We start from the raw sequence: 14,296 nt of genomic DNA, 5'->3' as shown, positions 1-14,296 counted from the left end.
GTTGTTGGGGTGTTAAAGTGAGATTTTATTTTAAGCTTGCACTTGGGTCAAAGAGTACATTGACTAAGCATGAGAGTCTGCGTCTCAGATCAGAGAATCTATAAATTTTTGATATTTATCCTCAAATAGGGTGCTAGCGTGCCCGAGTATGTTTCATAAGAAATGTAAGCTGTTCAGTTCAGGGATCCCACAGGACTGCGTGTGTCCACCTTTCACTGCGGTGCTTTCTGAAGGCCTCAGACTGCCCAGGGGGCCATAACGCTAGTCCTGAGCCTGTTTGTGCTCAGGTCTGCTCCTCACCCTTCCCCTGCTCTGCGTCTTCAGTGAGTGGACCCTTGAAGGCTGTTGACCAGGCTCCCAAGTCAGTTGTTCAGCTATGTTCAGCCGCTCAGGAGACCAAGATAGTGGGGGTAGACAGACAGATAGACAGACACACCCACACCCACACCCACCCACCCCCCCCCACTGTGACTCCAGTCTGTCTTGGTAACCCTCAGTTCTGGTTGCACCATCTGGCCCTCTGGCCCGAGGGTGCTAATGGCTTCCTGTCTAGATGATCTCTGGGGTGGCTCACTGGCCAGTTTACCCTCTCAGCTCTTCCATCATCCATGTGATCAGTGCCCTGAATTAAAACCTCTCTTTTAAATACTCGGGTGTTCTTCATTTCCTGACTAGACCCTGAGTGATAACACCCACATTATCACAGCTTAGGATAGTTTAAAAGGTCTTCATCTCTCAGGAATACTCAAATTCAGGAAGCCTTACTTTGGTTTATAACTGCCTTGGAAGATAGACACATGACCCTTAATGCCACAAATGGTATGTAGTTTTAAATTTGGGTCTATATGATGTATTGATACAAGTGGAGGGAAGAAACTCATACTATGTAATAACACATTTGTTAGAACCACAGGTACTGTGCTTTTATTTATTTATTTTAAAGATTTTATTCATTTGTTTGACAGGGAGAGCACACAAGCAGGGGGAGCAGCAGGCAGAGGGAAGGGAGGAATCAGGCTTCCCACTGAGCAGGGAGCCAGCGGGGGGGGGGGGGGGCTAGAACCTAGGATCCCGGGATCATAACCTGAGCTGAAGGCAGACCCTTAACCAACTGGGCCACCCAGGCGTCCCGATACTGTGCTTTTAAAAGTTCTTTTACACCTTGTGTTTAGCAAGGAGAGATTATAGTACGGTATTGTGCCAAAGTGCCATGAGACATGACCTGAAACCAATTCTTGGGACCTGGGCGAACCATAGATTCTGTCTTACTGTCAGCCCTCGGGGTCATATGAAATGTTTGCATTGAGAATTGTGTCCTTGACCACAGTATGCTCGTTTAGAACTGGAGCACGGCAGGGATGTGTAGGAGACCCTTCTGGAAAGGTGTCTAGCTTACGTACATATACAGTTCTAGTCGGTGTTCATATAGTCTGGACTTAAGACGTGTGTCATGGATGAACTGTAGCACAACAGATTCCAGCGTGGAGGGTGTGAAGGCTCTTCACCAGGGGAGAATGCAGTTCCTTCCTGTCAGCCACTTGGGTAGCTACTACTGAATAAAGAATAGAACTGGACTTTAACGAATGAAGAACAACAGAGCAAGAAGCTAATTACCTGAAGTTTTCACTGGGGCTGGTGTAAGAAGTCTTAATCTGCTTGCTCTTTCCCACAGTCAAATGTCGGTTTATATTTGTCTTTAGGTTTTGTACAGTATTAGAATACTGTGAGGGAAATGATCTGGACTTCTACCTGAAACAGCACAAATTAATGTCGGAGAAAGAGGCCCGGTCCATTATCATGCAGATTGTGAATGCTTTAAAGTACTTAAATGAAATAAAACCTCCCATCATACACTATGACCTCAAACCAGGTATGTCTAACTTTTAGGTGACCGTATTGATGGCTTTTCTCTGGTCTTCAAAGTGACTTGTAATTTTACAAAGTTAGAGAATGTGGCGGGAGCCTGGAAGCCTAGTAGCATCTGGCTGTGCCCAGGCAGGTGTGCGAACAGAGTCCTGGCCCGGCAGTCCTGGGCTTGAGATGGGGAGTTGGATTAAATGCTCGGGAGAAACAATGCCCTTGTCTTTAGAGCCAGGGCAGGTCATGACGTCAGCCCGATTTAGAAGGAACTGCTCTGGCAGGCTCAGCTTTGTGTTTTCCCATTACTCACCCTACGGAGCCATTCCTCTCCTCCAAGTCTCTCTGGTAAGTGCCTCCAAATGAACGAGTTATTTTGCAGGTGTGCCTCCCATTTCATTAAACCCCCAACAGTTCTTCATCTTTTTGTACGGTAGACCTCAGCGAGCAGTAGAGGGCAGTTAGTTAGACTCCTTACCTCTGTTTTCTGTTGTCGGCATCGTGGGCTGTTGTTCAGAAGTCTGCGTTTGTTCCCTGCAGACAGCTGGCGCCGCCTGGGCTTGGGTGCTCGGGAGATGGTTCCCATTTACCGCCTGGTGGGCAGTTGTTAACTCTGCCTTCCTCTCCTGGTAGCTGCATATTAAATCTCACTATTTACTATTCTTTAATGTTCTAATACAGTTCAAATGACTAAAAAACTCATTACAACAAAGTAATTTTAAAACGATGGCCATTGTGTGATGGGGTCCAATACATTCTCCCGGCGTACGAGCTGTAGGTGGCACTGTGGTACTAGCTTTGATTCCCTTGTATGTTTTTTTGGGTGGTGGTTGTTGTGTTTTTTTTGTCCTGAAACGACTGTTCTAAACAGGGTTGTTTAGAGATCGTTACTGAAAGTTCAGATGAAACTTTCCCACCATTTTTGACCAACTGTCCAAGTGATATTTTACTTTGGCGAGTTAGTATTTTTTTCCCACTGCTCATAGTGGTGGTTTTGGCACATCTAGCAGGTGATTCTTGGAAAATGGAAGTTTGCAGCCAGGCGCTGAGGACTCTCCTCCAGCATCCAGAGTCCAGACCATTTTATTCCAGGAATTTAGATGTTTGCTATTACGTGCAAGAGTTCGAGTTCAATTGTCCCCTTCTTGTCTGTTATTACCTTGAACTTTTCTCTTATAATTAAGTCTCTTTTTATTCACGAAGGTTTTCATCTCTTTAGGTAATATTCTTTTAGTAAATGGTACAGCATGTGGAGAGATAAAAATCACGGATTTTGGTCTTTCCAAGATTATGGATGACGATAGCTACAATTCAGTGGATGGCATGGAGCTAACGTCACAAGGTGCTGGTACTTACTGGTAGGTATCCGGGAGATCTGCCAGGATGGCTGGCGGAGATAAGGCTGTGCTATACTGAAGTGTTGGTAATTAATCATTAATGTCTACATCCTGTCTTAGGCAAAAATGCTGTAAACCAAAGTAGACTTTCCTCCCCAAATATTACTGTCTTTCCAGCAGTTTGACTTTTTTAATTTAATTAATTTTTCTTTCCTTTTTTGGATACCATTGAGAGAGGTCATGTATGGCCAGGCGTTGGAGTTGTGTCTTTCTTCCTAGGGCTCGCCCTATGGAGTAGGAAGAGAATGAGATTGCTCATGCGTATTTAAAGAATGGCCCTAAATTATTTTTGGTACAAATGCAGGTCTCTCTCTCTCTCTCTCTCTCTCTTTTTCTTTTTCCGAGAGAGGGAGAGAGAAGATGGGGGGAGAGAGGAAGAGAGAGAATCTTAAGCGGCTCCACACCCTGTGCGGAGTCTGACGCGGGGCTCAGTCCCACAATCCTGAGATCACGACCTGAGCCCAGATCAAGAGTCAGACGCTTAACCGACTGAGCCCCCCAGGTGCCCCATTGCAGGTCTCTTCTTATGCATTAATGGGATAAGGGATTCATCTCTGGAGTTGCCTGACAATGGGGGACTGTCGAGAACTGAGGGGTTGTGAAAGATGAGTATGTAAAAGAACCACAGCATCCCTTGAAATCTAAACAGGAGAAAAGCATAGTGGCTAGGAAATTTATCCATCTCCTCAGCCATGCTCTAAAAGATTTTGGGCCACATATCTTCCATCTGTTGTCACCCATCTCCCTGCAACCACCCTACCCCGGCTAGCTCTGTGACCTCTCCTACTTCTGCCTAGTATTCCTTTCGACAGCAAGAACCGTAAAAGATACCTGCAGCCTAAGCATTTAACTTTGTGATTGTAAAGGTGTGTTAATGGAGCTTACTTTTCACTTCTGAGGTGGTAACACAAAGCTGCATGTTGGACGTGTGATTCCAACGTGGAGAAAGCCTCCAGCAGCACCTGAGGGAGGGGTTACACATGCTGTTAAACACCAGGGTCTGTTGGTCAGATCTCTTTTTTTTTTTTTTAAAGATTTTATTTATTTATTCGACAGAGACAGCCAGCGAGAGAGGGAACACAAGCATGGGGAGTGGGAGAGGAAGAAGCAGGCTCATAGCGGAGGAGCCTGATGTGGGGCTCGATCCCATAACACCGGGATCATGCCCTGAGCCGAAGGCAGACGCTTAACCGCTGTGCCACCCAGGCGCCCCTGTTGGTCAGATCTCTTATCTTTGAGACTGGAGGGCCCTGGGCTTTAGCAGAATAGTGACTGCCTGGGAATGAGGGTGTTGATTGGAAGCAGACAGAGAAGGGGGAATTCATTCACAACCCACGAGAAGAGCTCTATTCTCATCAATCTGATCAGATGTAAGTTATGTATATTAGAGAAACCATCAAATCCTGGGAAAAACACCACGTACGCAAAATTTCTACTTTTCATTGCTCCTTATTTTTTAGAAGGTACCTATAGTGAAAATCAGTCCCTAAATTAAAACTTTGAGATTCTAGGTTTAAAATAGAAGCTACATTTACAGTGTTTATTTACTATGGTGGTTATTGTGGGTTAGTGTTCCTGTCACTAAATGATACAAAAATATCTGTTGTTGAAAATTCTGGAAACAGGTCTATACTCTGCTGTATAAATTCACTAGAACTTAGATTTTAGCTTTTTGTTTGGTAGCTTGTTCTTTTAAAAAGTGAAGTCTTTTAACATTTAAATTAGTTCTCTTGTTGCTACCTATTGCTATATTTGCTGAGCTATTAAAAATTTAGTGGTTGCAATTTAAACAAAAATTATGTTTGGAATTTGCTTCAAAGTAATTTGTTGGGGGAGGGGGGAAGAGGTATCCGAACAAAGATTGGCCCCATGTTAATATTTATTGAAACTGGGTGATGGTCACTTGGGGGTTCATTTTACTGTTCTTTCTACTTCAGATTATATTTGAAGATTGGTTTCATAATAAAAGGTGAGGTAGAGAGGGAGGCTACTGAGAAAAGTTAATTAATTCCGTGGGTTCCTGTGAAGTTTACAAAGTCTCCATGTTGGTAGAAGCATTGTCATAATCACCCTCCTCCTATGTCATCCTCTTGTGATGTCCTCAGAGATACAAACAGGACGGGAAGACACGACAAATTCTAGGTGACTGTTTGCAGTATTTTTGGCTGTTGCAGTATTTGTAGAATTCTTCTCCATTGAATACTACTTTTATTTTAAGATTTTAAGTAATCTCTACACCCAACATGGGGATCGAATGCACACCCCTGAGATCAAGAGTCGTGTGCTTTGCAACGCCTGGGTGGCTCAGTTGGTTAAGTGGCTGACTCTTGATCTCAGCTCAGGTCTTGATCTCAGGGTTGTGAGTTCAAGCCCCGCATCAGGCTCCACACCCGAGTGGAGCCTCCTTTAAAAAAAAAAAAAAAAAGAAGTCGCGTGCTCCACTGACTGAGCCAGTCAGGCACCCTGAATACTACTAAATAAATGACCTGTAGACTAGACCTTGAGAATCTTCTCTATGACGATTTTTATCGTGACAGGATATGCAACTTGGTTTTTAAACACAATTTAGCGCAGTGTCAAAGAACTGTCTTCTCTCTCCTGAAGTCCTTGATAGGGAATTAGAGTGCTTATTATTTTCAGTATTATTTGAGTGAAGAACTAGTTTATTTCTCCATTTACACATGGGCAACTGAGACCTAGAAAGTGATTTTCCAGATTTGTACTATCCAGTGGCAATGTCTTTTTTTTTTAATTCAGGTTTTTTGTACTCTGAATATTTATTCAGCATTGGATAAATTCAACAACTTCTGTCTTTCTCTGCCACCGCCACAAGAGAGTTATAAATACATTAAAATGATCATTTTGGAATCAGATTTCTATTTTTTATTTATCCAAGATCATATTTAGAATGTGTATGTTGAAGAATCAAGAACCATGAAAAGTCGGGTTCAGGAAGGTTTTAGTGGCATTTGGGAGAGCTGTTCTTTTTATTCTTTTTCCTGTGTTTTTGTTTCTTTGCTTTTTTTCCCTCTTCATAAGTTCAGTGTATGTTTTGGCTAACAGTTTTCATTGTGAAATAATATTGTAAGTCAGTGGTCTTAATCATCCCAAAAAGTCTGTTAAAAATAATAAATAAGAAACAAGAACGTGAGACTAAACTTCTTTTAAAAAAGAAAAAAGTCCATCATCAAATATTTTCTGCCTCTCAACTCTTGTGGCCCCCTTCAAGTTGTAAGTTTAAATTTTTATACCAGAAGCACAGCAGGGTCTAAAATAAAGAATTTTTCACAGAATTGCTTTTACCAGCATGAAATTTGCAGAAATCGATCTGTTATCTTCAGAATGCTGCCTTCCAGCTGCGCCATGGCTAAGGCCCCAGGCAGTGAGTGGAAGCATATTTGTCTGGTTTCCTAAATGCCAAGAGGCACTTACCTTCCACACCATACAATTTGGTGTGGTTGGCTGCCCAGCTAGTCTTTTTCAGAGGCCAGGGGTGGGTGGGGAGGGAAGGAATTCAGATGAGGATTGAATTGTGCTAACTACTAGTTTGTTGGGCTTTTTCTCCCCTACTTGTTAGACTTCCAGTAAGCCCCTGGTCACTCTTCAAGTGGGAGATGTAAAATACCTTTGATAATTTGGACTGTAATATCACCATTTATTATAGGTTGTAGTTACTCCCAGTCCAGATTTTGCAAACAGGCTACTTTAAGAAGGCAGACAGCCTGTCCCCTCAGAGATTCATATGGGGTCCTGAATTCATTTGACTTTACAGATAGTTATTCTAGAGACAGTCGTCTTTCTTAGTGCGAAAGCAAACCCGCGCCACTTTGGGTTGCATTTTGATGTTTGTTGCTGCAGCTCTCGTAAAAGGGAGTGAACCTCTTTTGTGTTGTCTCTCCTTTTTGGAACTTGTTGAGTGACACTTGTATTAGGGCACAACCCTGGGAAAGGATGCTGGGCTGGGGGAATATTTGCCTCTCTCTCAGTGAGTCGAGAAGTGTATTTTAAGGCTTTTAGGACATGACTGCCTCCTTAAGTTAGAGTGTCTTCTCACGGACTTTCCCCGGCTAGGCCCAAGTTGCATTTTTGGCAAAATTTCAGTTAAAGTTCAGATATTTTTATTTCTTACAAGGTCTTCTACTTTGCCTTTTTGTACATGTCCTTAATTTATACAATCATTTTTCTAAGAATTTTTATTTTCCTTTTGTCCCAGGTATTTACCACCAGAGTGTTTTGTGGTTGGGAAAGAGCCACCAAAGATCTCAAATAAAGTTGACGTCTGGTCAGTGGGTGTGATCTTCTACCAGTGTCTTTATGGAAGGAAGGTAAGGAAGAAGGTCAGATGTGGTGGCTTGATGTCTGTCTTGGGCCGCATGTATAGACTGGCATGGTGTCAGTTATTTTGGAATTAATCATTTGGTTATACAGAATAGAATCCTGAAAGTTGTGGTTTGAAGAAAATACAGACAGTAATAAAAGCTTTATGCATAAGCAGAACTTTTCAACCCTAGAGTACTTAATGAATTCCACTGGGCTATTGAAAACATGCATTTTTGTTGTTTTCAATTAGATCCAGGATATGTTTTGTTTCTGATAATATATACAAGGAATTATGTGAAATAGTTTATTTAAAGTATACAGTCGTCCCAGGAGCCATTCTTTAAGGTCCCAAGAACTGAAACTTGAAATAGCTATAGGGCTCTTTATTCCCAGCCACCCCATTAGTTAAAGCTGTTATTAATAAAAGCATGCTTTCTATTTTCTGTTTTCTGTACACCCCTGGGGAGGTGTGGTGTTACGACATATTCATTGTTACCTCTGGATCAAGGTGCTAGATCATTTGGACGCATAATAACCTAGGTAGTAGACTATACCTAATGAATTTTCACATTTGTGTTTTCCTTATGAGCCTTATTAATAAACATACATACTAGGATCCAGTGCGTATATGCTTATATTTTTGCTGTCAGTGTCTTACAAATAACTGAAGTTTGTCAGTGGTCCCGACAGTGTAGGTTGTGGGTATAAGTCCATTTGGGAGTTCTGCAACTCCCCTGGACTCTCAGTATTTTTATTACAATCCCCAGACCAAGCTCTTTGTTCAGATTTCACCTTCTTCTTTAACTTCTCCTTGGTCTTTGTTTCTTTATCTTACCTCTCTAATATGGGGAAACTATTCAGAACCAGCCTGTATGAGTTAATTATTATTATTTTTAGGTAATCTCTACACCCAACATGGGGCTTGAACCCACAACCCTGAAATCAAGAGTTACGTGCTCTACTGACTGAGCCAGGCAGGCGCCCCCAGAGGAGTTAATTATTGTTTATACTCTCTGATAATGTGGAAGTGCTGCTGATAGTGTTGGTAGAGCTTATGTACAAGTGCTGTAGAGATGACACTAGACTTGAACTTATATTTTAAGAATTTATTAGAAAATTGGGGTTCCTGGGTGGTGCAGTCGGTTAAGCGTCTGACTCTTGATTTTGGCTCAGGTCATGATATCAGGGTCATGAGGTGGAGCCCCCCCCCCCCCCCCAGTCAGGCTCCTTGGTCAGCCGGGACTCTGCTGAAGATTCTCTCTGCCCTGCCCCCCCCCCACCATGTGCTCTTATGCGTGCACATGCTTGCTCTCAGATAAATAAAATCTTTGGGGGGGGGCGAGAAAAGAAAAGAAAATGGCACGTTGGGGCACAGATGAAGCCCTTAAATAGCCCCAGCTCTCCCCCCGCCCCCACCTTGTACTTACTCCTTCTCTTTTATTTCCTTTTCCATCTCTCTTTACCTGTGTCTTGGGTCTGCTGGTGGTGCATGTATGTATTACTTAAGCCTACAGGTATCAGAGTAGAAGAAGTTGCTGGTTCCTGCTGGAATGTTATTTTTCTTGGCTGTAAGCAAAGCTGAACAGAGGTGTTGTGATATGGCAGATGCTGCTTCCAGTCCCAGCTCTGCCTTAACCTTGATGGTGCCCTGTGAGCATGTTACTTAAGTTCTGAGCCTTTCCACCCCTCACCTATAAAAAGAGAGAGGAGGCCATCTCCAAAGTTCTTTCTAGCAATTCTCACTGAGGCATGTCTTCTTTCCCTTCCCTATGGTTTTGAATTGTGTTCTCTTAAATTTTAACCAGAGGCCCACCTTTGTTTGTTTCGTTTTTTTGTATGATAGCCTTTTGGCCACAACCAGTCCCAGCAAGACATTTTACAAGAAAATACTATTCTTAAAGCTACTGAAGTGCAGTTCCCGCCAAAGCCAGTAGTAACACCAGAAGCAAAGGTAAGTTGTGACCCGTTGGCCAGCAGGAAATGACTGCTTTGCTTTCTGTATTATTTCTCTGGGTAATAGTGGATGGATTATCAGTATAAAAGGAACCATTCAAAACCTCCTCCTCCTACCTTCGGAATGTGTACTTCTCCAGCCCCCACCCTGTTCTCCCGCTCTCCTCCTACAACAGGTACTCAGGGTGCCTGGTGAGTACTAGGCACTGTCTAGGTCGTAGAGAGGGAATGGCGAGTGTGTAGCAATGGACTACAGACAATAACTGTAGTTATTGTGATATTATCAATAACTGTGAGACCGACAATAACTAGCAACAGATTCATCTCAGATGGTGAAAAATAAATTCAAGTAAGAAGACGGAGGGGCGGGAACTCCTTTTTTGATGGCCTGGTCAGGGACAGCCTCAGTGATGGAGGGACCTGTTGAGCAGTCTTGAATGGTGTGAAGGTGGGAGCCGTGTGTAGATTTGGGAGAAGAATCTTCTACGCAGAGGAGTGCGTGAAGCTGAGCTGTTAAGTGTAAGCTTAGGAGATCCGCGGAGCAGGCGGGGCAGAGGGGAGGGTGGTCAGTAGGAGAGGCAGCAGGACAGCTGGGGAACTGAGATGGGAGACGCTCAGGGCAGCTGTGTGATCTGATTGCTGTTTCAAAAGCGTGCCCTGGCGGCTGTGTAGAGAGAAAATGCAAGGTGGAATTACTTGACCAGTAACTATCCTAGCCAACCCGAGGTAACCCATTTAACTCCTGTTTCACATCTCACTAAGAAAGGTTCGTTTTTAAAGGCCAAGGATTATTAAGTCTATTTCTGTGAATTTATTCTTCTCTTCCAAATACTTGAATCAGGCAGCTACCTATAGGTGTTTTTGATTTTGGAAAACCAGGATTGTTGCTATACTTTTGTTTATTAATTAAACACGGAAAAAAGAAAATTATATCTCATGTTTTAGGTGTGTGTGGTTTTTTTTTTTAATAGACTTTGTTAGACTATATTTTTTAGAGCAGTTTTAGACTCAGCAACACTGAGCAGAAAGTAAAGAGTTTCCAGGTATTCCCTGTGTCTACACAGGCACAGCCTTCCCCGCAGTCAGCATCCTGCACCAGAGTGGGACGTTTGTTACAGTTGATGGACCTACATTGCGACATTGTCATCACCCGAATATAAAGTATGGCCTGAGGGTGGTAATAATGACATTCTAGATTCTTAAAAATCATTTCATTTATTTAAAATAATTACAAGACTCTGATTAAATAGAACTATCTGGTTATAAAGTAGAAGACAGATCATCTGTTTAAGGGCCTTTGTGATAAGAATTGTAGAAACTGAGCCTGTGTAGGCCTTCGTACCTAGCACAAGGAAACTTCCATGTTCGTAGTAAATTAGGATTCCGAATGAAACCCAACTCATGGTATGATTCTATGTCTGCGGTACTCTTGGGGAGACAAGCCCTGTTCAGGGTTTCCTTTACTACTGAGGTGTGTCCCTGATCATTTCGAGGAAGAATGAGATACACAGGGGAAGCATTTACCACTCTGTGACACACTGTAGTGTTAGTAAGTGTGGGTCTCCTCACCCTGCCTGTGGTGGTGGCTTGTCATCACCGTTTTCACTTCCTCAGGAAGTAGAAAGTGCACATGAGGCCATGGTTTGTACACGCAAGACTGTAAGGTACACGTGCCTGGGGAGGCCGGCCGAGGCAGAGAGAGTGGTTTTGGTGTTGGTCTTTGTGCTCTGGGGCAGGGGTATCTGGAGGTCAGGTCATGCCCCATTGCCCCTCAGGAATGGCTTGGCTGCCTCCTTCCAGGAAGTAGTCCGTGGCCAGAGAGAGGTGCTGCTGCCCGTGCGTCTCCTTGCCTGGTCCTGTCGGGGTGTGCCGGTGATTTCCGGAAAGGGCCCTGAGCCCCTGCTCTGTAGAAGACGTTTGCTCCGGGCCTGGACCCTGGCAGCCACTACAGAGCCTCAGGGTTCCCTCTGGGAGCGCCACGATTATCTGCCTCAAGCTTCTTCAAGAACCTTTCCTTTCAGGCGTTTATTCGACGATGCTTAGCCTACCGAAAGGAGGACCGCATCGATGTCCAGCAGCTGGCCTGTGACCCCTACCTGCTGCCTCACATCCGAAAGTCAGTCTCCACGAGTAGCCCTGCTGGAGCTGCTATCGCGTCGACCTCGGGGGCGTCCAATAACAGTTCTTCGAATTGAGACCCACTCCTAGGCCGCGAACTGTTCAGCACACACAGAGTGGACAAATGGCATTCAGCAGCGGGTTGGGGACATAGCGAATCCGAATGGATCTCATGAAACCTGTACCAGGTGCTTTTATTTTCTTGCTTTTTTCCCATCCATAGAGCATGACAGCATCGATTCTCATTGAGGAGAAACCTTGGGCAGCTCTGGCCAGGCCTCGTAGGAAAAGGCCCCGCCCGAGGTTCCGGCGTCAACGGCCACTGCGTGTGGCTGCTCTGAGTGAGGAAAAAATTAAAAAGAAAAACTGGTTCCATGTACTGTGAACTTGAAAACATGCAGACTCAGGGGGGTCCCTGATGCAGTGCTTCAGATGAAGAATGTGGACTTGAAAATACAGACTGGGCTAGTCCAGTGTCTATATTTAAACTTGTTCTTTTCTTTTAATAAAGTTTAGGTAACATCTCCTGAAAAGCTTGTAGCACAAAGGCTCAGCTGGGGATGGTGTTTGACTTCGGAGGAAAAAAGTTGCTATTGCCCGTTAAAGGCACTAGAGTTAGTGTTTTATCCCTAAATAATTTCAATTTTTAAAAACATGCAGCTTCCCTCCCCCCCCTTTTTTTATTTTTGGAAGAATACATTTGGTCATAAAGTGAAACCCGTATTAGCAAGTACGTGGCAATGTTCATTCCAGTCAGATGCAGCTTTCTCCTCCGTCTGGTCTCCTGTTTGCAATCGCTTCCCTCAACTCAGCAGGGAAAGCGTTAAGTGGGAGGACTGAGGTGTGTGGGGCTTTGCCGTCGGACAAAGAATGAGGTTAGAAGCCCGCAGCTTGGAGTCTCTAGGTTTTCAACTCTTCCTTCACAATTTGAACACTTGACGGTTGTCCCTTTTAATTTATTTGAAGTGCTATTTTTTTAAATAAAGGTTCATCTGTCCATGCAGTCCTCTTGGATTCTCTGAATGTAGTAACTATCAAGAACTCTTCCAGAGGTAGGCAGAAAATGGGCCGGGGAGCCAAATGAGGACGCGGGAGGTCCTCCCCACGGTCTCTGTGCTTGCTGACTGGTGTACCTTTCTTGTTAACCACGATATTAAAACTTGATCAGCTCATAAGCTTTCCTCTGTTAGATCTTTTGGCAGGAAACGACCTCCAGCCCTCTCAGTTTTGTGGGTGTGTGCTGGTGTGTGCGTCTGTGTGTGCGTGTGCACACAGGCTTTGTCTGACTCACTTCAGTAGATCAAGTGGAGTTAAAAAAGAATTGCAGGGAGATAGGTATTTTGAATATGAACATTCTTTTGGAACTTTTTTTTTTTTTAAACATTTGGTTGTTTCTGAGATGTGTGATCAACTGAACATGGAGCTGAAATGGGAGATGCGTGGCCCCACCGTGCCCTTGAAACAGCAGAGCGCTCGACAGTAGAGGGGAGGAGGCCAGAGCCTGAGCATGTGGTAGCCAGCTTGGAATGTTACTGACATATGTGGCAAGAGGGCTCAGCCAGAAATATTTAAAGATGCAGCATTCAGGCGTGCGAGCTCCCTGGGCAGGGGGAGGGAAGTCAGGAAGGGTAGAGAGCTCTCACATGACTCTAGTCTTTCTCTCACGCGTGAGAAATGTCACTGGTGATGCTTTTGCTGGCACCTGTGTTGGTTTTGTGGCCCTGCCCTGCCCCACAGCCCTCAGTGCCAGGTGCTCTTAGGGGAAGATGGAGTGATCCCACATGGAGAGACAGTGTCGGGTAGGTACTGTCTTGCGGAACTCTGAATGGGAGGAAGTCAGCCCTGGAGCCCTCGGAGCCCCCAGCTTTCCAAGTTACCACAGATACATTTTTTTTCCAGATTTCCATTTTATCGCAAGTGTTAATACACGTGCGTGGTACCTTTTTAACCGTGACTTTCAAGCTGTTAAGCAGAGAGTCCCTCAGGGTCTCACAGGCTGAGCGCCCTGGAGGGATGGTGTGTGCACACGTGAAGAGATGGAGGCGTCGAGACTGACTCGGAGTATTAAGTCCTGTTCCTTGTGTTCTCTTATTCAGTGATCTTGCGAGACTTTTTTTTTTTCCCCAAACTTTTCTTTTTTTAAGGTTGAAAGAATGCTGCATCTTTAAGCCTTCCCTCTAACTTCCTGCCTCCTCCTCCCCACGGGCTTGTAAGTGGAGCCGCAGGACTTTGTTGATCTACCTTTTCTGCCCTCGTCCTGAAGAAGGTATGCCCTCTCTCCTCGCTTCCCTTGGGTCTAGGGCCTGGTTGGAGCTGACTGGGCTTGCTTGGGTTTGGGCAAGGCCTCTTTCCCTACATGGACTAGCCTCAGAGAACATGCAGAATGCTGACCTCTTCTAGATTTTTAAGTAGCCAATGAAATCACTAAGTGGGGTTCTTCCATGACATATTTTGTTAATATGGGTTTCACTTTTTCCAAGGACAATCCCTTATTGCCACAATTGATTTACTTTACACTATGACAAAAAATGTGTATTAATTTGTAATTAAACCCAGCCAGACTGTTTTCGACTTTCCCAACTTGGGGTGGGGGGCAGGATATTAAAATAAGTTTTAAGAAGTGAATCTCCCAGCCTCTTGATTTTACTCTA

At 44.2% G+C, this 14,296-nt stretch overlaps 1 protein-coding gene across 7 annotated transcripts in view; it reads left to right on the top strand.

Moving 5' to 3' along the window:
- The window catches only part of TLK2 (tousled like kinase 2), a 107,310-nt gene extending 93,544 nt beyond the window's left edge, over positions 1–13,766 (top strand). For all 7 annotated transcript variants that reach the window (XM_087854242.1, XM_045814577.2, XM_045814579.2 and 4 more), the window contains 5 exons: positions 1,701–1,870; positions 3,077–3,215; positions 7,468–7,579; positions 9,418–9,525; positions 11,549–13,766. In XM_087854242.1, the coding sequence (XP_087710368.1) occupies positions 1,701–1,870; positions 3,077–3,215; positions 7,468–7,579; positions 9,418–9,525; positions 11,549–11,722 (703 nt within the window). In that variant the 3' untranslated portion in view covers positions 11,723–13,766. The remainder of the gene's footprint in view (positions 1–1,700; positions 1,871–3,076; positions 3,216–7,467; positions 7,580–9,417; positions 9,526–11,548) is intronic.
- Positions 13,767–14,296: the final 530 nt, after the last annotated feature.

The sequence above is a fragment of the Ursus americanus genome, chromosome 23 (assembly GCF_024610735.1).
Source record: "Ursus americanus isolate L20-20 chromosome 23, mUrsAme1.1.p, whole genome shotgun sequence".
Taxonomy (NCBI): domain Eukaryota; kingdom Metazoa; phylum Chordata; class Mammalia; order Carnivora; family Ursidae; genus Ursus; species Ursus americanus.
The sequence above is the reverse complement of the archived record's forward strand: the minus strand, read 5'-3'. Positions and strand labels throughout refer to the sequence as shown.